The sequence below is a fragment of the Candida pseudojiufengensis genome (assembly GCF_024610245.1).
Source record: "Candida pseudojiufengensis strain CBS 10847 chromosome Unknown scaffold4, whole genome shotgun sequence".
In the NCBI taxonomy this organism is placed as follows: Eukaryota; Fungi; Ascomycota; class Pichiomycetes; order Serinales; family Debaryomycetaceae; genus Lodderomyces; species Lodderomyces pseudojiufengensis.
Window position 1 is genome coordinate 572706 of NW_026261529.1, and position 21444 is coordinate 594149.

The 21444-nt window shown below is 28.3% G+C and overlaps 11 protein-coding genes across 11 annotated transcripts; 5 read left to right on the forward strand and 6 right to left on the reverse strand. All coding sequences in view use genetic code 12, as the record gives it.

Annotated features, from left to right (window-relative positions):
• Nucleotides 1-2390: 2390 nt before the first annotated feature.
• On the forward strand, nt 2391-4229 carry ALG11 (alpha-1,2-mannosyltransferase; the record flags this gene model as incomplete). The annotated part of the gene is made up of 1 exon (XM_051757689.1): nt 2391-4229. The coding sequence occupies one exon, from the start codon at nt 2391-2393 to the stop codon at nt 4227-4229; it is 1839 nt and encodes a 612-aa protein (XP_051614390.1).
• Nucleotides 4230-4467: 238 nt separating this feature from the next.
• On the forward strand, nt 4468-7245 carry SEC27 (coatomer subunit beta'; the record flags this gene model as incomplete). Its single annotated transcript, XM_051757690.1, has 1 exon — nt 4468-7245. One exon carries the CDS (start codon nt 4468-4470, stop codon nt 7243-7245), a length of 2778 nt encoding a protein of 925 aa, XP_051614391.1.
• A 70-nt stretch (nt 7246-7315) lies between these two features.
• On the reverse strand, nt 7316-8320 carry KGF55_002951 (uncharacterized protein; the record flags this gene model as incomplete). The annotated part of the gene is made up of 1 exon (XM_051757691.1): nt 7316-8320. One exon carries the CDS (start codon nt 8318-8320, stop codon nt 7316-7318), a length of 1005 nt encoding a protein of 334 aa, XP_051614392.1.
• Nucleotides 8321-8683: 363 nt separating this feature from the next.
• Nucleotides 8684-9337, forward strand: RPL10A (60S ribosomal protein uL1; the record flags this gene model as incomplete). The annotated part of the gene is made up of 1 exon (XM_051757692.1): nt 8684-9337. The coding sequence occupies one exon, from the start codon at nt 8684-8686 to the stop codon at nt 9335-9337; it is 654 nt and encodes a 217-aa protein (XP_051614393.1).
• Nucleotides 9338-9780: 443 nt separating this feature from the next.
• On the reverse strand, nt 9781-11760 carry KGF55_002953 (putative GTPase; the record flags this gene model as incomplete). Its single annotated transcript, XM_051757693.1, has 1 exon — nt 9781-11760. The coding sequence occupies one exon, from the start codon at nt 11758-11760 to the stop codon at nt 9781-9783; it is 1980 nt and encodes a 659-aa protein (XP_051614394.1).
• Nucleotides 11761-11970: 210 nt separating this feature from the next.
• SAR1 (Arf family GTPase) lies at nt 11971-12620 on the reverse strand (the record flags this gene model as incomplete). Its single annotated transcript, XM_051757694.1, has 2 exons — nt 11971-12521; nt 12602-12620. 2 exons carry the CDS (start codon nt 12618-12620, stop codon nt 11971-11973), a joined length of 570 nt encoding a protein of 189 aa, XP_051614395.1.
• Nucleotides 12621-13110: 490 nt separating this feature from the next.
• KGF55_002955 (uncharacterized protein) lies at nt 13111-14520 on the forward strand (the record flags this gene model as incomplete). Its single annotated transcript, XM_051757695.1, has 1 exon — nt 13111-14520. The coding sequence occupies one exon, from the start codon at nt 13111-13113 to the stop codon at nt 14518-14520; it is 1410 nt and encodes a 469-aa protein (XP_051614396.1).
• Nucleotides 14521-14539: 19 nt separating this feature from the next.
• On the reverse strand, nt 14540-15940 carry ALG2 (GDP-Man:Man(1)GlcNAc(2)-PP-dolichol alpha-1,3-mannosyltransferase; the record flags this gene model as incomplete). Its single annotated transcript, XM_051757696.1, has 1 exon — nt 14540-15940. One exon carries the CDS (start codon nt 15938-15940, stop codon nt 14540-14542), a length of 1401 nt encoding a protein of 466 aa, XP_051614397.1.
• A 288-nt stretch (nt 15941-16228) lies between these two features.
• Nucleotides 16229-18535, reverse strand: KGF55_002957 (putative tRNA 4-demethylwyosine synthase; the record flags this gene model as incomplete). Its single annotated transcript, XM_051757698.1, has 1 exon — nt 16229-18535. The coding sequence occupies one exon, from the start codon at nt 18533-18535 to the stop codon at nt 16229-16231; it is 2307 nt and encodes a 768-aa protein (XP_051614398.1).
• Nucleotides 18536-18951: 416 nt separating this feature from the next.
• KGF55_002958 (uncharacterized protein) lies at nt 18952-19284 on the reverse strand (the record flags this gene model as incomplete). Its single annotated transcript, XM_051757699.1, has 1 exon — nt 18952-19284. The coding sequence occupies one exon, from the start codon at nt 19282-19284 to the stop codon at nt 18952-18954; it is 333 nt and encodes a 110-aa protein (XP_051614399.1).
• A 523-nt stretch (nt 19285-19807) lies between these two features.
• Nucleotides 19808-21403, forward strand: KGF55_002959 (deubiquitination module subunit; the record flags this gene model as incomplete). Its single annotated transcript, XM_051757700.1, has 1 exon — nt 19808-21403. The coding sequence occupies one exon, from the start codon at nt 19808-19810 to the stop codon at nt 21401-21403; it is 1596 nt and encodes a 531-aa protein (XP_051614400.1).
• Between the last annotated feature and the right edge of the window lie 41 nt (nt 21404-21444).

Genomic DNA, 21444 nt, shown 5'->3' on the forward strand with positions numbered 1-21444 from the left:
ATACATGAAAACAAATTGGTTATATAATTGACTTTGAGTGTTTTACCGGTCTAGGAGGTTGGTTTGATTGACGAATGAATGATTTTGAAGTGTTTTAATTGATTGATTATAGATGTATTTAAGACGTGTCTGTTTTTTATGAATTTTTTTTAATGAAGCTATCAAAAATTTGCTTTGAATTTGGTGCTTTAATTGTAGGTATTGATCTGTGTTATCAAAATTGCAATTTGAAATTCAGTTTGAGTTGATAATATTAATGATATACTTTGGTCAAGAATGAGTTGATTTGAGTTGATAATCTTTTGCTGGTGATGGTTACTAATTGATTTAAATTCTCTTTATTAATTTTTTTTTTTTCTATCTTTATAAAATGAGAAATACTTGATTCTAATGTATTGCAGTGTTCTTTCAGCTCTTTTACCAGTTTCTGAATAACAAAAGTGATTAATGATAAATGAATAAGATATTGGAAGAAATTAAAGAAGAACAAATTATTAAAGGTTTTATTAATTCTAATTCTATTAATTAATAAAAGCAATAGAATATCTCTACATATTGAAAGGAGTAAGTACTTAGAGATAAATTAATGACACAATCACGTCAATATTAATTAATTTAGCTTAAAGTAGTAAATTGATTAATCACATACAGAAGATAGATGCTACCATATATCATTCCTGATTTTTGAAGGGGTTTTGTATATTTACAACTTCAATAATATCCATTCTATAATTTTATATTCAAGTTGAAGAACAGTTCTTCTTTATACATGCTTTGAAGGTCTTTTGTATAAAACTCTCAACGTCTTTGTACTGTTTTTATAAGTTCTTTTTAGTGAAATCGATTTCTAAATATTTTCCTTGGTAGACTAACATCAAATGATATACAAACTGAATTCGAAAAACAGGGATTTTTCGCAATAATGGAACTTAAGGGTTAGTATTATAATCTGTAGTAAATAAAGATATCTGATCATTTAACAGATAAATCTAGATGAAAATCTATCAATAATTAGACTTTTCATTCTAGATGAATGTAAATTTAGATAAACAAAAAAAATATTATATTGAACTAGAATTTGAGCTGAATTTAAATGATTTTTAATCTTGTTCATTATCACACATCAATATTGGTTCAAACTTATTCTAGTAATTAATATTTGTTACACAGGTACCCAAATGCTATAATTTAACCTACTAATATTGCCATTCATGACTGTGAGTGACAGTACTAGTGGATTAAATTACAGCATTTGAGTACCCTTGTAACAAGTTTCGTTAGTATAATGTGATTCTTCTTGATGAGTGGGTGAAAAACATTTTAAATATCATTCAAACCCTGTTCGGTGAAGTAAGTATTTATCAAATTAAAAGTCTCTATCATTACCTTTAACTAATTTTCAATCTCAAAGAAGTCTTAATTCTGGAATCATTGAATAAACTTTATTTGAAGGCAAAGACATTACCAATAGAAAAACCCAAATGGAAGAAAGAGAAAAGTAATAGAAAATCCAAAAAACCGAATAAAGCAAAACCCAAAAATTTGAATTTTCTTCTAATGGTATCTTTTTCTTCAATTTTGGTTTTTCTGCTGGAGCTGTCTTTCCCTTCACTATTAGCAAAAGTCCATGTAGTCTCAATCATTTCTTTTGTATAATTTGTGAGTACTTCAAAGATGTGTCAGTATAATTTGCAGGCACGTACGCATTGCTTTAATGATGGGAGTTACTTGATTCATCTTGTAACATTTTAAGGTTCACCAAATGTTGTAAGTCTTTGACTTTTTTATTTACCATCGAAAGATTGAGGTGCGATTTACTATTCCAAACAGATGTGATCTAAATTAATTTTGACTTTCTTGGAAACTACTTCAAACCAAGATTTTTCAATAATCTCAATTGACCTTCACATATGTTCTTAGGTAATTCTCCATGTTAAAATTCGGATGGCTTTATGCTGATCTTGATCCAAAATAATCGGTACACTTAAAGCAAATATTCATCATAGACCTGGCTTAGCAATGAAAATTAATCAGCAAATTGTAATCAGACAGTACCCTTGTAAGTAAAACTCATGCAATAGACTGAACAAAACTCATCAATAATTGAACGTGTAAAGTTATAAACTTCTTTGAATGTTGTCGAAAATTGTTTCTTCAATCAAAAATTTTTCAATAAATTTTCTATTATTGCGAACCTGCATACAAGTCGTCACATGACTATTCTTATCGGCTACAAAAAGCTCAAACAAGCCAAACTGAAAAATAGATCTTATCTTAAAAGTATAATCCATGATTTGAGGTTGTTGAGAACATCACCCATAAGTCAATTGAAAATTTCTCACCCATTGGAAGCCTTACAACACTGACATTATCCAATAAACTTTATTAAAATGTGGTTAATACTAGGGGTACTAATAACTATATATTTTATTCATCAAGTTTTCAATAATATATTACCACATTATTTCTTAGTACCGTCTCAAAAATGGAGAGACAAAATATTAAAAGTAATAAATTATGATAAACCAATATATCTAAAAATAGGATGGAAAAGATCAAGTTTTAGAAGAAGATTAATATTAGCTAGTGAAAATCCATCATTCTATACAAATTATTTAAATAATAAATTAAAAATATATCCTGGTGATATTACTAATAAAGATAAATTTATTGAAGAAACTAGAAGAAGAGATGTTGATGATCCAAAAAGAAGAATCTTGTATGGATTTTATCATCCTTATGCTAATAATGGAGGTGGAGGAGAAAGAGTGTTGTGGCAAGCTGTTAAATCAACTTTAGATTCAGATCTGAAAAATATATGTGCAATATATACTTCAAATTTAGATTCAGAACCTATTTATATATTAAAAAGAGTTGAAAATAAATTTCAAATTTCCGAATTAGATCATTCAAGAATTGTTTTTATATATTTAAGAGAATTTAATAAATTTATTGATAGTTCATATTGGAAACATTTTACTATTTTAGGTCAATTTATTGGTCAAATATTATCAAGTTTAGAAGTATGTTTTGAATTATCTCCTGATGTTTGGGTAGATACTATGGGATTACCTGGGAGTTACTTTATTGCTTCTGTTATATTAAGAATTCCTATAATTGCTTATGTTCATTACCCTGTTTTACAAGAAGATATGTTTAATAAATTGAAATATAAAAAAATCGGGGATATAACAAATATTGGAAATTTTCAAGATTTAAAAAGTTATATTAAATTTCTATATTGGTCAATTTTATATTTTATTTATGTATATTTAGGATCATATGTTGATTTAACTTTAGCAAATGGGACATGGACTTTCAATCATATGAATAAAATATGGACATTAAATAAACCTTTAGGTAAACAAATTAAAATATTATATCCACCATGTGGTACAGAAAATTTAATAACTGAATCAGAACCATCAAATGAAAGAGAAAATAAATTATTATATTTAGCTCAATTCAGACCTGAAAAACGTCATATTTTAATTTTAAAAGAATATCAACAATTTTTATCAAATAATTATCCTGGTATAACTAAACCAACTTCGGATATTCCAACTTTAATATTTGCTGGTTCATGTAGAACTAATGATGATACTGCAACATTAGAATTTTTAAAAAATGAAACAAAAAATTTAAACCTAACAAATTTTGTTGAATTTAAAGTTGACATTTCATACACGGAAGTTATTGAATTATTATCAATTTGTAAATTTGGTTTAAATGCAATGTGGAATGAACATTTTGGAATTGGAGTAGTTGAATATATAGCAAGAGGTTGTATTCCAATAGTTCATGCATCAGCTGGACCTTATTTAGATATAGTTACAGATGAAGAAGATGACGAACCATCATCACCTCATAAAAAGGATTGGGCAAATTCAATTGGTTTTTTTTTCAAATCTTTTGCTGATCCAGATTTTAATCAATCTGATCAAACTAGAGAACTGAATGAAGATAAATTATTATTATTTGAAATAAATGGTGAAATTTTAGAATTTCCAACTTTAGAACAATTATTAACTAACATTTATGTTAAGGAACATGAATTAATAAGTCATGCTAGATTGAAAAAAATGAGAAAATTAGGTCAAGATTTAATAATTGATAAATTTTCAAATGATACATTTAATAAACAATGGATTGGGTATATAAGGAAAATTGATGCTTTGGAAAAGAAATATAGAGATGAAAGAAGAGGTAAACTAGAACGAGTTTATTAACTATTTTAATGTATAAATATCCTATTATTGTATTCGTAAATGTTGGTATATAATTAGTATCTATATGGTGTAGTCGTGTAAAAAAGTGGTTAACTTGGTAGCTACTTTATATTTTAACGTGTTCAAAGATTTTTCAAATCAACAATACGAAACCATACAAGTTTAATCAAATACTATCTCTAACCCACCAACAACAACTCCAATTGAGTGATCATTTGACTTATTTTCTCTTTTCATCATGAAGTTGGATATCACAAAAACATTTAGTCATCATTCAGATAGGGTTAAAGGTATTGATTTCCATCCAACAGAACCATGGGTATTAACAACTTTATATAATGGTAAAATAGAAATTTGGTCATATGCAACAAATGCATTAGTTAAATCTATACAAGTAACTGAATTACCAGTACGTACTGGGAAATTTATAGCAAGAAAAAATTGGATAGTTGTTGGATCAGATGATTTTCAAATTAGAGTTTATAATTATAATACTGGTGAAAAAATTACTCAATTTGAAGCTCATCCAGATTATATTAGATCAATTGCTGTTCATCCAACAAGACCTTTAATTTTAACTTCAAGTGATGATTTAACTATAAAATTATGGAATTGGGATAATAATTGGAAATTAGAACAAATATTTGAAGGTCATCAACATTATGTTATGAGTGTTAATTTTAACCCCAAGGATCCAAATACTTTTGCAAGTGCTTGTTTAGATAGAACTGTTAAGATTTGGTCTTTAGGTAGTCCACAACCAAATTTTACATTAATTGCTCATGATTCCAAGGGAGTAAATTATGTTGATTATTATCCACAAGCTGATAAACCATATTTAATAACTTCAAGTGATGATAAAACAATAAAAGTATGGGATTATCAAACAAAATCTTGTGTTGCTACTTTAGAAGGTCATTTATCAAATGTTTCATTTGCAATTTTTCATCCAGAATTACCTATAATTGTATCAGGTTCAGAAGATGGTACAATAAGATTTTGGAATTCAAATACATTTAAATTAGAAAAATCAATAAATTATAGTTTAGAAAGAGTTTGGTGTATTGGTATATTACCAAAATCAAATGTTATTGCAGCTGGATTTGATTCTGGATTTGTTATAATAAAATTAGGTAACGAAGAACCATTATTTTCATTAGATTCAAATAATAAATTAATATATGCTAAAAATTCAGAAGTTTTCCAATCAATAATTAAACCAAATTCAACTCAAGGGTTAAAAGATGGTGAATCATTGAATTTACAGCAAAGAGAATTAGGTAATATTGAAATTTTCCCACAATCTTTAAATCATTCTCCTAATGGAAGATATGCTGCAGTTTGTGGTGATGGTGAATATATTGTTTATAGTGCATTAGGTTGGAGATCCAAGGCATATGGAAGTGCATTAGATTTTGTATGGAATAGTCATGATTCTTCAGCTGCTTGTTCTTTTGCTATTAGAGAATCAAATGTAAATGTTAAAATTTTTAAAAATTTTCAAGAATATTTACAACTAGATTTATTATATCAAGCTGATAAAATTTTTACTGGTGCATTATTAGGTATAAAATCTGAAGGTTGTATATCATTTTATGATTGGGAACAAGGAAAATTAGTTAGAAGAGTTGATATAGATGATGATATTACTGAAGTTGTTTGGTCAGATAATGGTGAATTATTAGCTATAATAACGTCAACTAGTACTGCAGGTAAAACTAGTGGTGTCAGTACTATTGGTAAAAAAAGTGATGAAACTTATTTCTTAAGTTATAATCAAGCTGCTTTTGAAGAAGCTTTGAATAATAATGAATTAGATGCAGAAGAAGGTGCAGAACTGGCTTTTGATGTATTATATACTTTACCAACTTCAGAATCTATTTTATCAGGGAAATTCATTGGTGATGTATTTGTATACACTACAGCTACCAGTAATAGACTAAATTATTTTGTTGGAGGAGAAGTTATAAATTTAGGACATTTTGATCGTAAATTTTATATTATAGGATATAATACAAAAGATGGTAAATTATATTTAATTGATAAATCATTTGATGTTATTTCATGGTATATTAATTCAGAAGTATTAGAACTTCAAACATTAGTTATGAGAGGTGATTTAGAACAATTTGCAACGGAAAATATAATTGATGAAGAAACAGGTGAAGAAATACCTGATTTAACAACAATCACAAAGGAAAATTTATCAGAAGAATATAATAATCTTATATCTAATTATTCTAAAACTGAATTAAATCAATTATCTAGATTTTTTGAAAAATTAGGTTATTTATCACTATCATATTCATTATCACAAGATTTTGATTCAAAATTTCAAATATCTTTAAATACTGGGAATTTACAACAAGCTTGTAAATTATTATCAACACAACAAAATGAAAATCCAAGTTTATCACAAATTAATATACAAAAATGGAAAAAATTAGGAGATTTAGCATTAAAAAAATGGAATATAAAATTAGCTCAAGAATCTTTTTGGTTAGCCAGGGATTATTCAAGTTTATTATTATTATTATCATCATCAAATAATAAATCACAATTAATAAAATTAGCAGAAGAATGTGAACTAAAAGGGAAATATAATATAGCATGGCAAGCTTGGTGGTTAGTAGGAGATATAAATAAATGTTTGGATTTATTAATAAAAAGTGGTAGATATACTGAAGCTATATTATTTGGTACAAATTATGGAGTTGATCATGAAAAATTATCAAATTATATACAAGATTTTAAACAAATATTGAAAAGTAAGAATAAAGAAAAAATAAGTGAAAGATTAATTGATGATTTTACAAATTTGAATATAAATGGAAATAATGGTAATGGTGGTGCTCCACCTTTAATAAATTTAGAAGATGAATCAAAAGATGAGTCAAAAGAAAAAGAAGAAGATGATATTGGTGCAAAAGAAACTGAGACAAAAGAAATTGAAAGTGAAGAAATAACGGAGGAACAAGATGATGCAAATGGAGAATCTGAAGTTAAAAAAGTATAAGAACCTCTCATTCATAGATAATTACAAAATAAATTCAAATTAAAAATGTAATAATAAATACTCAATTTTGTTACTTTTTACCTAAACATACAAATATACACTCTTTCATTAAATTAGTAATATGAACATTTTTAAACATTGTCATTAATTTTTGTTTCATTATCATAATTTCAGGATCTTCATTATTAATTTCACTTAATTTTAATATAAATTTCCCTCCTGGTTTTAAAATTTTTTGCATTAATATTATAGCAGCATCAGCTAAATCTAAATTCCCCTTTTCTGGATTCATTATTGAATGATTTAAACCTGAATTATTATTATATCTTAAATATGGATGAGTTTCTGTATGATCATAAAATCCACTTTGTTGTCTTTTAGGTTTTGATAAATCACTTACTACTAAATCTATTTTCCAATCATTACCACTAAATTTTTCCGAAATTGATAAATTTTGTAGTTTATTTGAAATTTTCAACATTTCTTCATCTGATGCTGATGATTCTTCCAGTTCTTGTTCAAAATAAGATTTTTGAATTAATTGATCTTGAGTTTCATTAATTAAATTATATTTAAAACTATTTATTTCAATATTTTTAAAATGTTGAATTATATTTTTGTGAATAAAATTTGAAAAAATATTACCTTGAATTGATGATGTACCTAATGGAGGATTTTTAAACAAAATATCAACTCCTAATATATGAATCTTTTTGGAAAATAATTTATTATCTTTTATTTGATTTATTTGAATTAGTTTATCAACCATATAATTTAACCAATTTCCTGGTGCAAATCCAATATCTAAAACTTTTTTTGTATCTTTGTTAATTATATCATATTTATTATCTAAAAATTGTAATTTTTTTTGATCTTCTATCTTTTGTAATTCTGCTTCTTCTGCTCTTGTTATTTTTTTGAATTTTTCGAATCTCTTATAATGACTCGAAAATTGTGGTGTGACACTGGTTTTAGTGGATGTGGATGATGAAAGAAATTTTATCAAATTTTGGTTTAGTCGTTTATTATGCCGTATATGTGAAGTTAATTGAGAATTTGATAGTAGGGATGTCATTACACTATTTGAGCTTTCAACTGAAAATCATAATATGATTCGAAACGCGTTTGAAATAAATTTCGAGAATTAGGAAAATCTTTAGACAAGTGCGGCTGAACACTGATCGTCGTGAATAGTGACGTGAAATATTTTTGACACAAATTCTAAGTCGGGTAACAGTCATTTGAAAGTCATGTGACCACTTCTTGAAACATTTACGCAGCATCATTTGGTAGTTACACTTTGAATTTTTAATTTTCATACAAATAAAATTTTTCACTTTTTAATTTTTCACTCTTCTCTTTCTTCCTTCTATATCCACGTCGAATCAATCAAATTTACCAATTTATTTTTGGGAGACGAATATCAATATAGTCAAAAATGTCTAAAATCACTTCATCTCACGTTCGTGAAAACGTCAAAAAATTATTAGAACATTCCAATGAAACTAAAAAGAGAAACTTTTTAGAAACTGTTGAATTACAAGTTGGTTTAAAAAATTATGATCCTCAAAGAGATAAACGTTTCTCAGGTACTTTAAAATTACCTCAAGTTCCAAGACCAAACATGACCATCTGTATTTTTGGTGATGCTTTTGATGTTGATAGAGCTAAATCTTTAGGAGTTGATGCTATGTCAGTTGATGATTTAAAAAAATTAAATAAAAATAAAAAATTAATTAAAAAATTAGCTAAAAAATATAATGCTTTCATTGCTTCAGAAGTTTTAATTAAACAAATTCCAAGATTATTAGGTCCAACTTTATCAAAAGCTGGTAAATTTCCAACTCCAGTTTCTCATAATGATGATTTATATTCAAAAGTTACTGATGTTAGATCAACTATTAAATTTCAATTGAAAAAAGTTTTATGTTTAGCTGTTGCTGTTGGTAATGTTGAAATGGAAGAAGATTTATTAGTTAATCAAATTATGATGGCTGCTAATTTCTTAGTTTCATTATTAAAGAAAAATTGGCAAAATGTTGGATCATTAGTCATTAAATCAACTATGGGTCCATCATTCAGAATTTATTAAACTCTTTTCATCATTTGTTATGTCTTTGATGTTTCAAATTGTTGAAGAGATGATTAGTATTTATTTTCTACTACGTTAGCTTTATAGTTTTTCAGTAATGAAATATTTGCTAATCAATTAAGTAATTGTAGAAATTGAATTAATCTGACTAAATATGCCAATTCTTGAGTTTGGTTACATGCTCGTCGTAAGATCGTCGTAAGATTTAAATGCCATAGAAATGTAATCGATAACCGCATTATTCACACACAAATTACTGCAATTAACAAATGCAAAGTTCGGAAAGGAATTTTATAATAGAGATCGCATAGTTCCTGGGTCGTACGATGTTATGTGCAATACATCAATTCTTAGAGGTCAATTAGAGAAGCCCTACAATTGTTAAATAGTTCAGTAAAATAATCATTAAATTGTCATTAAAAGAAAAATGCTACTATCATAATCTAATATCCCACTACTCTTAACTTTTTATCCTGTTTTTTATTCTTTTTATTATGTTTTTTATCAGATTTTGTTGGTAAACTTATAGTCTTCTTATGAAATGGTGAATTGATTTTACCTTCAATATTATTCATTGCAAAAAATTCTTCATCTAATTCATCCCCTGCACTTTCTAATTTCGCTTGTTTACCTCCGTAGAACAAAGTATTTGGAGTCGACGTCACACTGGTACCTTCTGTAGTATCTCCACTATTACCTCCAATGTGCATCGAGAAGTTCAATTTTGATATATCCTCCCTCAAATTAAATTCATCTATCGGTATTCCTTTGACTTTCATTGCGTGTTCAATTTGGTGTTGTCTTGACTCTGGTAAATGTTGTAATGTATATAAATCTTTGTTGAATTGTCTACTTTCTGATAAATTTTGCAATTGCCATTCTCCATTTTCCAATTTCACAGGTGGTGGATTCACATATAATAATTTTCCATTTACGTAATCTTTTAAAATATATCTTGCAGCTCTTGGTTCATCTGCTGCACCAAAACCTTGAGTCATATAACCTCTAGCTCTGGCATAAGCATTCAACAATTCTCTTGCTGTGGGATATTCTCCGTTACCTCCGTCTTCAACTTTTTGAATCGGTATATGTATACCATAAACTGCTTCAAGGAAGAATTTCGGTATACGTTGACAAACTAAAGCGATTGGTGGGATATGTTCTCTTAATTGATCAATGGGTAAGACACCATTACAAACTAATTCAGCATTAGTATAAGCAAAATTTGGGAATACTAAACCTGGACAATCACATAAAAGAACTTGTGGAGTTAAATGTAAAGTTTGGAAATGTTTCGTTTTACCTGGTGTTGCTGAAACGGATACCTTTTTAGAACCAATTAATGCATTTATGGTGGATGATTTACCAACATTTGGATAACCTACTAACCCAATTTGTAGCTTACGATCAGGGAACTCTGAATCTTCTTCAAATTTCGGAGCTGAATCCATGAATAATTGTTCTAATTCCTCAATCTTTAAAATCTTTATCGATTCATCTTCTATCTCTTCCATTATTATATCATTTTCAGTCTGAGTTTGTTGATGCTCAATTTGTTCTAATTCTTCTCTTTCCTTTTCCAATAATTCATTAGCTTTTGCAGCTGAGAAGAATACATAATTTATATTTTTATCTTTAAAATATTGTGCCCATGCAATTCTTTGATCCCTCGTTAGTAAATCAGCTTTATTGACTAAAAGTAAATTATTCTTTTGATGATTGGAATCATTTATTTCGTTAAAACCATTTACATATTTTTCCAAATCAACTGATCTAAAAAATAATGGATTTCTGGCATCAACAATTTGAACAACCAAATCACATCTTTCAACAACTCTCCATAATTGTCTCCAAACTTCCAAGTTTCTTTCAAATGGTGTCAATAATAAATCATTATTTTCAGTTAAATTTGCTAATTCTCTTCTCCATGCTAAAAATGATAAATTTTCTTGTCTTTCAATTTCTAATTTACTTTGATTCTTATTCCATCTTGGTCTTCTTGGTATAGTTAATTTATTTTCAAACATCATATGTTTTTGTCTCATAGCTAACATTTCATCAGTAGTTAATAATCCATTTGAATTTACTATATTAGTATTTCCTACTTTTATTATTTTAACTTGTTGACCTCTTTCAGCACTAAAATCGGTATCTGCCAATTGAGCAGTATTTAAAAATTCATCTAATGCATTTTCTTGAGTTACTGATTTTAATTTAACCCAATTTGGATCTCTTTTATCTGTAGTAAATCTCATTTCACCATCTGGTAAATATTGAACTGCATTTTCTTGTAGTCTTTTATTTTGAATAGTTCTTCCTAAACCTATCGTGTTTTTATTCTTATGTTGCACGGGTTTTGGACCCTTTGGAGCTTTCCATTTTTTTTGTTCAGGGTGTAACTGACCTTTGTTTGAGGACTCCATTATGATTATATATGATTATTAATGGTTTAATATTATCAAAGTTGCAATCTTAAATAAATGCTTGAGAAGAGATCTAATAGTAAATAATATGACATTTTTATTTTTATGACTGAAAAAGCAGTCACGCGACACGTCCAGATTATTTAAGATACTTTGAAGAGCAAGACCAACATTTCAACTTCAATTAAACATTATTGTACATTATTGAATCTATATATATTGAGAAAGCCATTTAAAAGCTTCTCCATATCCTGATCTCATAACAACTGAAACCATAAATACTTCAATTGGTCTTGAACCATCGGCAACTTTTACATCTTTACCTGAAGTATTGTATAATCCCAAAGCATTCTTCAATTCCATTTCTCCAACAGCTGATGGAACGTCAATTTTATTACCCAAAATGACAAATGGAACTTGACTTAATTCTTCAATTTTAAATAATGATTCTAATTCAGCTTTTGATTCAGCAAATCTTTCTGGATCAGCTGCATCAACTAAAAATACAATTCCATTAACTTCAGGAAAATAATCTTTCCATAATCTACGAGCTTGTTGATGTCCACCCAAATCGAAAGTTGTAAATCTAACAGATCCTATAGCTAATTCTTCTGATGTTGGATGTAAAGTTGGTTGTAATGTGGCTAATCTATCATTTTTTAACATATGTAATAAAGTGGTTTTTCCTGCATTATCTAAACCAAGAAATAATAATTTTGCATGTTTATTCCATAAACCTAATGAGGCTAAAACATCTTGGACTATATTGGAGTGTTAGTAAAACAATGTTGTTGGGAGTTGAATTTATTAACCATGAATGACTCATTTGATTTCAACATACACCAATCAAAAATCCACATGTTTAAAATGTATTTATTATTTAATGACTACAGATAGTTGTTTAAATTGAAATTGTAACAGTATAATTTAAGTGGATAATTTCTAAATCATACGAACTGTGAAAAAAAAGTTGTTGATAACAACCAAATTTTTATGCTACCAATTTGAACTATTTTTTAATGACAGCCCTTCAAAAAATACTTTTTCCAGTTAAACTTCAATGATTTGAGCGAATCTAAAAGATTATAGTAATGTATTCTGCATTTATTGCTTCAATAATGGACTTGGCTCTTGAAATTATGGGGGTATCAAATGTGCGAATCGGAATCTGTGTGTTCAAATCAAAGTGATCTCCCTAAATCTTAAATGAATTAGGTCGGATTCATTTTTTGTCTACATTTTTCCGCATTATTATCTTATCGGAATAATTTTCAGTAATATCGGAATAATTTTCAGTAATATCATACAAACTTACTAAATTTAAGCTTTTGCTTCATAGTTCTTTTAAAAATGCTTCGGTCATTCACAAATCACAATACTAGAATACTACGACTTAGTTATGCCTTTCAAAGACTTAACTCAGTTTCATCCAAATCGAGAGCAGAAGAATCTAGCTCCACAACACATGAATCAATTCTATCAAACTCATCATCATCAGATGCAAATTCGGCTATAGTAGATAAAATGAAACAGATACTAGAAGAGAAGATAACTAGTCTGCTGTCTAACATCTCGTCCTTGAAGAATTTGGATCCATCCATTAATAGTATCTTGACTGAACACGATTATGGAAAGAAAGAAAATCGAGACCATATACAAGCTCAATCATATATTAAAAGTGAACCTTTATTAAACCGAAACAAGCATGCGAAAGATATATATAACTCAAAACCTTGGGATGGAACAGAATCAACATACGATTCAAATTTGAGAATGATCATAGATTCAGTTCCTAAACCTATAAATGATCCAATGAGTACTTTTAAAACTAAAAGAAGAAAATCTTCAAATGAAAGGTTATCAATTGCTAAAGATGTGAGTTTGGATTATAAGATCAATAAATCACCAGAAGATAAGGAAAAAGAGAAATTTCGTGAAATGTACAAGGAGAAATTATTAGGACCTTCTATGTTTCTTAACAAATCATCATTATCGTCTATTGATTATGTTGGTGCTTTAGCTGGAAATAAAATTAATGCTTCGATTGATCAACAAACTGGTAGATTTGAAGATTCTCCAGAAATGGTAAATGTTAGAGGAAAACCTTTGAGTAAAGAGCATTTGAAAAATTGTACTGATACAAACTATTTTATGAATCAAGTATTGAATAAACAAGAGATTCTACCACCTTGGATAGAAAACCAACAGACATTGAATAAATCAATTAACGAGTTTAAAAAGAGTTTAGATGAAATGTGGTTCAAGTGGATAATTAATGAATCGATAATGCAGAATATAATTGAACGAGCAAGTTCTGTTGATGAAATACTAGATTATTACGAAAACAATATTTCCAAAATCACAATGGAAGATAATTCATTAAATGAAACAAATATGAACTATATAACGGCAAAAGTGAAATTGTTGAATTCTGAAATAAGGCATTATAATTTACAATGTCCCAGCTTAAGTAGTCACAAATATAAATTACGTGAAGATATCGAAGTGGAAAATTCATATTGGAGAACATTGGAGAATTTCTCATCTCACATAGAAGCATGGTTTGATCGTAACAGGAAAAGAAAAAATTCCAAACTTATTGATCGAACCAATTTGAGTAGTGCTGGTAAAGTATTTCAAAATTTCAGCTTGAAAGGATCACCTGACCTTCATGTTAATACTGAAATTGATACAAAATTACATTTATGGCAAGCTATAAAAGACATTTTTAAAAAGGATACTAAAACCGTATATAGATAATTAAATTCAAGTATCTGAATTAAAAATTACTAAAAAATGCTCTATAAATGATGTAAGAAATAGTCATAATTACAATTGGCATAAGAGTAAATACTCTTGGATGTATAAATTGTCTTTTTGGATGTCTTAAAGCATGTTCCAAATTATTGACAAATTCATGACTTGTTTCAGTTCTTGAAAATTTTTCAATAGCTCTATTATAACCATTTTCACCTAATTTTTGCTTAATGTCAGATTTGGTCTCATTATTATATTTGATCATAATTTTAGCCCATTTTTCATAATCGTTTGGTGCTACGAATCCTGTGGCTTCATTTCTATTATTTCCATCGAAATCTATTATAGTTTCTAGTGGTCCACCAAAATTAATTGCTAATACTGGAGTTTTATGAAGCATACTTTCCACAGGTACGATTCCAAAATGTTCTCTTGTTGGAGTATATAATAATAATTCAGCATTTTGTAACAACAGATTTTTTAATGAAGTTTTAATACTTGGTAAAAATAAAACATCAGTTGATGGAGGCATTATTATAAGTTTACCTCTAATTGTGAAATTTGTAAGTTTTAAATCATCACATATTTTAGTTAATTCTTTTAAATATTCCACATTTTCAGTTACTCTTGCATCATATCCACCTGCTATTACTAATCTTGGTTTACCAGGTAAGATTTTCTTCAGTTTTGCAAATGCTTTTATTGCAAGTTCTATATTTTTTGATCTTTCAAATCTATTTATTGATAAAAAATATTTTGAATTTTTGAAAAATTCAATTACTTCTTTGTTTGATTCGGGATTTGATTCAGTAGATTCAGTATCCACACAAGGATATATAACTCCAGGTTCAACGTTTGATAAGTTTTTAAAAGTATCGTGGAATATTTTTTTTGTAAAATTTGAATTGACTACTATTTGATCACTTATACCAGTTGTCCATTCTTCTATAAAATCAAAAGGTACTCTATAGATCTTTTTGAACAAACTTAATCTTTTAGTTAAAAGTTGATCGGGGAAATGACAATAAAATAAGATCCTAGTATTAGGTTCACTAAATAAATTCAATAAAGGAATGCAAAAACTTAATTGATCAACTATGAAAAAATCAAATTGATTTATTGTACCAGTTATAATTAACATAATAGTCAACCATAATTGTCTTAAAATTGCAAATAAAATATGAAATCTTTTGTAAATGTTTGTAGGTAACCAATCTCCATATACTACAACTTTTAATTTACCTGAATTTATTTCATCAAAGCAATGAGTATAATCACAATGTGAAGTATATATGATAACATCATTTCCTAAATTTTGTAATCCAATTGCTGCATCAACTACCAATCTTTCTGCCCCTCCAATACCTAGGTCTGGGTGAATAAACGCTATTCGTCTTGGTTTGTGTTCTGGTTGTGATGACATATGGGTAGATTTGGTTGAAGTGGTTGATTTAATATTAAAATTTGCAATCTTTCGGGGTTTTGATATTATACGCGTAAATATTTGAAACGTTTTTGAATTTAACTACAACTTTACAAATTGATACCAAAATTATGAGAATTTTCAACACAGCCGCATGACCATATCTCAAAATATATTTGAAAGCCAGGAGATATTTAATGTGAGTATCAACAATTCATACTCCGACCCAATAGTTTATACTCAAAAAAAAATTACACATTAATTACACATTATTTAATAAATAATTCCCTATAAAATTTCAATTTCATTATTTTGCAATTTTTCTTTCCTTTTAGCTTCTTCTTCTCTTGCTAATTTATTTTTCAATTTTTCAGCTTTTCTATCCCATCTTGTATCTTCAGGATTAAACCCAGCTTCATCAGATCCCCATATTGCCCATTCAGGAGTTGGTTTAATATAATCTATATCAACAAAATCATTACCCAGTTCTAATAATTCAAAAAATTTAGGATAATCAATATGAGTATTCCATATTCCATTAATTTTAAATTTTAAATCTGCTACTAATATACAACATGAATGAGCATGTTCTGCTGCTATATCATATGTTAAACCTCTTGATTGTAATTCTATATTTAAACTTACTACAAAGTTTTTACATTCTTCATAAAATGGAATATTTTGCATTGTTAATGGATTACCATTACCATTTGAAGATCCACAAAAAGTTGCTCCTTTAATTTCAATTTGTGAAGGTAATGCTCTTTCAACCATATCAGCATAACTTTCAATATCTTCCATATTAAAACCTTTTACTAAAGTTAATCTAAAAACTGTACGTTGATGTGATTGAATAGTTCTTAAAATATCTAAACATGCCATCATTCTTTCCCAAAAATCACTATTTAATGGTCTATCAACTTTTTTTAAATCTTTTTTAGTAGGTGCATCAATACTTACATATAATTGAGTAACTTTTGATAATTTTGCTAAATTATCTGGATGTTGTGCATTACATACTAAAAATGAACTTATATGTTGTTTATGTAACATATCAACAAATTCATTAATATGAGGATAAAAAATAGGTTCACCAACTAAAGATAATGCACAATGTTTAACTTTAAATGCTTCTTGAAATCTATCCATTTGAATTCCAGGTACACCTCTCATTTGTTTAATTTTTTGATAATGACCTTGTAATGCACCTTCCATAACTTTTTCAGGTGGATCTAATTCCCATCTCCAATTTGATTTTGCAACTGGATTTGTACCATGTCTCCAACAAAATACACATTTATTTGAACATGCTAAAGAAGGAGTTGTTTCCATACATAAATGAGATTTGATACCATAAAATGCAAATTTATAACATGATCCTCTTCCTCTTAATGCTGATTTTGTCCATCTACAGATTTTGACACCTGAATGTGATCCAACTATAGTATAACCTTGTTTTGTTAAAGATTTGTAAGTGGGTGAATCTTTTGCAACCATTTGTTTTATTTCCATAGGTTGTTGTTGTTGTGATCTTCCACCCGTTTTTCTAATTATATCACCCATATCCTCTACATCAACTAATGTATCTGCATCATCACTATTTGCTTCTTCATCTTCTTTATCACTATCATCAAATTCAGCATCATCATTTTCATCAATATAAAATGGTTCATCATCAACTAATAATTCACTAAAGTTTTGTATCCATTCTTGAGCTTTTGGTTCACCTTCAAATTTCATACAAACTTCACCCAAGGGAAATAATCGCCTACCACCTAATTTTCCTAACCATTTATCAGTTAATTTTGCTTGATAACAAAATTTTTCACCTGACCAACTTTCTGAATCTCCTAATCCTAATACTGCAAATCCTAATAAAGATCTTAAGGGATATTTATCAACTCTAAAATCTTGATAAGTATCTATAAGATGCTCCAAAAAATAATCAATTGGTGAATCGGTTTCATAAGATGGTAATACCATTATATATATATTTTTAACTTCATCACCTTGTTCATTGGTTTTTGGAGTTTTTAAAAAATATTTTTCTAAATCATCTACATCATCATCTAAACTTAATAACTTTGGACTATATTTTAATTCCATTAATGATAATTTTTCATTTAATTTTTTAGATATTCTTAAAGATGATCCAGTTAAAGTTGTATAAAATATGTAGATTTGTGAAGATTTTAAATCAACTTGTGTTTGACTTAGTACAGGAGAATTGTCTCTTTTTATGCTGGTGGTTGGTTTATTGGCTTTTATGATTTTGGGAGATCTTTTAGCTCTCAGACGTAATGACACAGTTTTGGGTATATTTGAAGTTGTGGATGGTATGAAAGTTGTTGATGTGAAATCTATGGCGTAAATTGGAGAATTTGAACTTTTTGACTCTTTAAATTTTAATTTTGATGTGGAATCATTCTCAGTTGTTGATATAGGTTTGCTTGTATTTGGTGATATTATTGATTTCTTTTTCTCTATGTTATACAAATAATAAAAAATGAATGTAGATAGCACTATTGTCAATCTCCCCTTGTTAAATAAATATATAATATCGCATAGTATTAATAATGGTAAACCCACTCCCATGATGTGAAATGAAATATGAATGAGGTTTAAACTAAAGTATTATCCTGACTGATCCCTTAGAATGGTTGCAACTTTTTATAAAATATTTTCATTAAGATTATGCAAATAGATTTATTTCTTTTACTGATTATGTAATACACATAGTAAAACAGAGGTCACGTGAAGAAGAATTGTATACAAATATGATACATTATACATCGATATTATACTAGCACAGTATTTCTCCAAATTATGTATAATAAGAGCTATTTACACTTTTACTTATGCTGAGCAGTCTAGCTAAATGATTCCTTATCGTAATAATTAAATGCTCCTGCATGAAATTCAGGTTGAACTGATCGTATTTCGATCTAGATATATGAGGTATCTTTCATTCATCTTTTCATTGAATTCCCTATTTGCATCTTTCAATTATCCTATTGATTTCTATGAACACCAATTCTTTCATTTTTAGATTGATTTTGACGATCTTGTAAACTTCGACCTTCTTTATAATTTGCTAATAAACCATCACCACTGTTATTTAATTGTTCTTGTAATAAAGTATCAGAAGGACTTAAATCAGTATTATTATGATTTTGATGTAAATTGCTATCATTGGGATTTGTTTGTTGAGGAGTTTGTGAAGTATTCTGTTGAGCTTGTTGAGCTTCTTGTTGTTTTAATATTTTTTGATGTTCTACAAATTCATCAAATTCTAACACATCCTCTGGTGATAATTTGATTGTAGTTGGATCTCTTCTAAGCATACCTCAAATGCTATGACACCTGATAGATGTGGTTCAGTGATACTTGGTAAGATACTGTGCTTGAAACGATTATGAAGTAGATCAATTAATTTAAGATAATAAATTTGGTTGTAGAACTACTAAATTTGAATTTTGAAACACATTACAAACAATACCATTTATATTCATTTATCTATCCTAACATCCATCAAATATCTTTTCGACTAAATCCTTTATCATCATCAGCAAACTGGAAGTGACTGCAACTTAAGATTTAGATCTGATAAGGATTATCAACTATCAGAGTTTGAGACACTCTTCAAATTTACACTACTTGTCACAAAACAACTCGTAAATCAAAAGCAACCACCTTAAAATCAAAGATTGATTAAACATATTTCAAATATCAGATCCAATTAAAGATAAGCATCGTTAGTATCGAAATTTTAATCGATAGTTTTGGCAATTTTACGAGTACATTTGGGAGAAACTTGGAAGATATTTGAAATTATTAAGCATTTAATCCATACTTTTGAACAAAAGAATGACAACTAAATCAGATCAAGTAATCACATTATCACAAATAAACTCAATAGTTGATCCAAATCTTCCCAAAAAATCTATAATTTGGAAAGAATTTGGTGATTATCTCGATAAAAAAGTCAATATCATTCATAATAATAAGGGTAAAACCAATTCATTTTTAAATCATAACAATATCGATAATTCATATTTATCACAATCAATAGAATATAAAATTTGTAAATCTTGTGAAAGACCTATTGGTATAAATAGTTTAGATAGTCATTATCCAAAGTGTGTTGATATGAAACAAAAAAGACAACAAGAAATAGCTGATAATCAAGCTAATAATAATGGATCAAATTCATCTACTATGCCATATAAAAAGAAAAGAAAAACTGGAGTTTTAGATATTGATGTTTCATCATCAGTGGATAGTACAAGAAATAATACTCCAATTCCAAATGGTGTAAAAGATGCAGATAATGAATCACAAAATAATTCAAATAATAATACATCAAATAATGCAGCAGGTAAACCCAAGAAGAAATACAAAAAATCTCAAGCTCAAAAGGAAAAAGAAGCAGCCAATGCTGCCGCAGCAGCAGCTGCTGCTGCTACTACAATTGAAAAACCAGTTAAAAAAACAAAAAAGAATTCTGTATCAAATCAACCATCAACAGCACCCAATCCTGTAAATCAATCACAACAAAAGCCGAAAACAGTCACCAAACCAAAAGGTCCAGTTGATGTTGAAAAACAATGTGGTGTAGCTTTACCTTCAGGAGGATTATGTGCAAGGTCGCTTACTTGTAAAACACATTCGATGGGTGCAAAAAGAGCTGTTCCTGGGAGATCTGCTCCATATGATGTCTTGTTACAACAATATCAAAAACGAAACCAAGCAAAAATAGCTCAAAATAATGCATTAGCCGCACAAAGAAGAGAAAATGCTGCATTTAATGACGATGGATTGGATTTAAATTTAAATAATGCCAATAAGATACTAGATCCAGATGAAGAAACTCATTTAGTCTTGGAAGGATTATCTAAAAATAACCCAATTCCATTAGAACGTAAAATTATCATGCCCGTAAGATATAGACATCGATTCTTACAAGCAAGGGAATTTTATGCAAATTCATTGATTATATCTGCTCAACATTCACAACAACAGCAACAACAACATCAACAAACTCAACAATCAGGAGGTGGAGAACAACAAACTTTAGCAAATCAAGCCATTTCTGGATCAATAGGTGGTTTACAAGGAAGATGTGCTTTAATTAATGTAGATGCTCAAATATCTCAACAACAAGATTCTCATACTCAACTGTTTAGTGCTATTCCTGGAGAAATGTATCAAGTTAGAGCTCCTTCAAAAGCAATATTAATGACTGCTCAACATAATAATATTCAACAACAAGCTTTTCAACAACAATATTTGAAATATCAACAAGCTCAACAAGCTCAACAACAAGCTCAGCAGCAACAACAACAAATGTTGATGAGACAGAAACAACAACAGCAGCAACAACAGCAACACCAACAGCAGCAACCGCAACATCAACCTCCAGCTCTGCAAGCTTCTCCGCAAAAGCAAGCTCAAACTACATGAGTTTAGGTAAGATAGCTCTATTATTTTCTCTATAGCTTAAA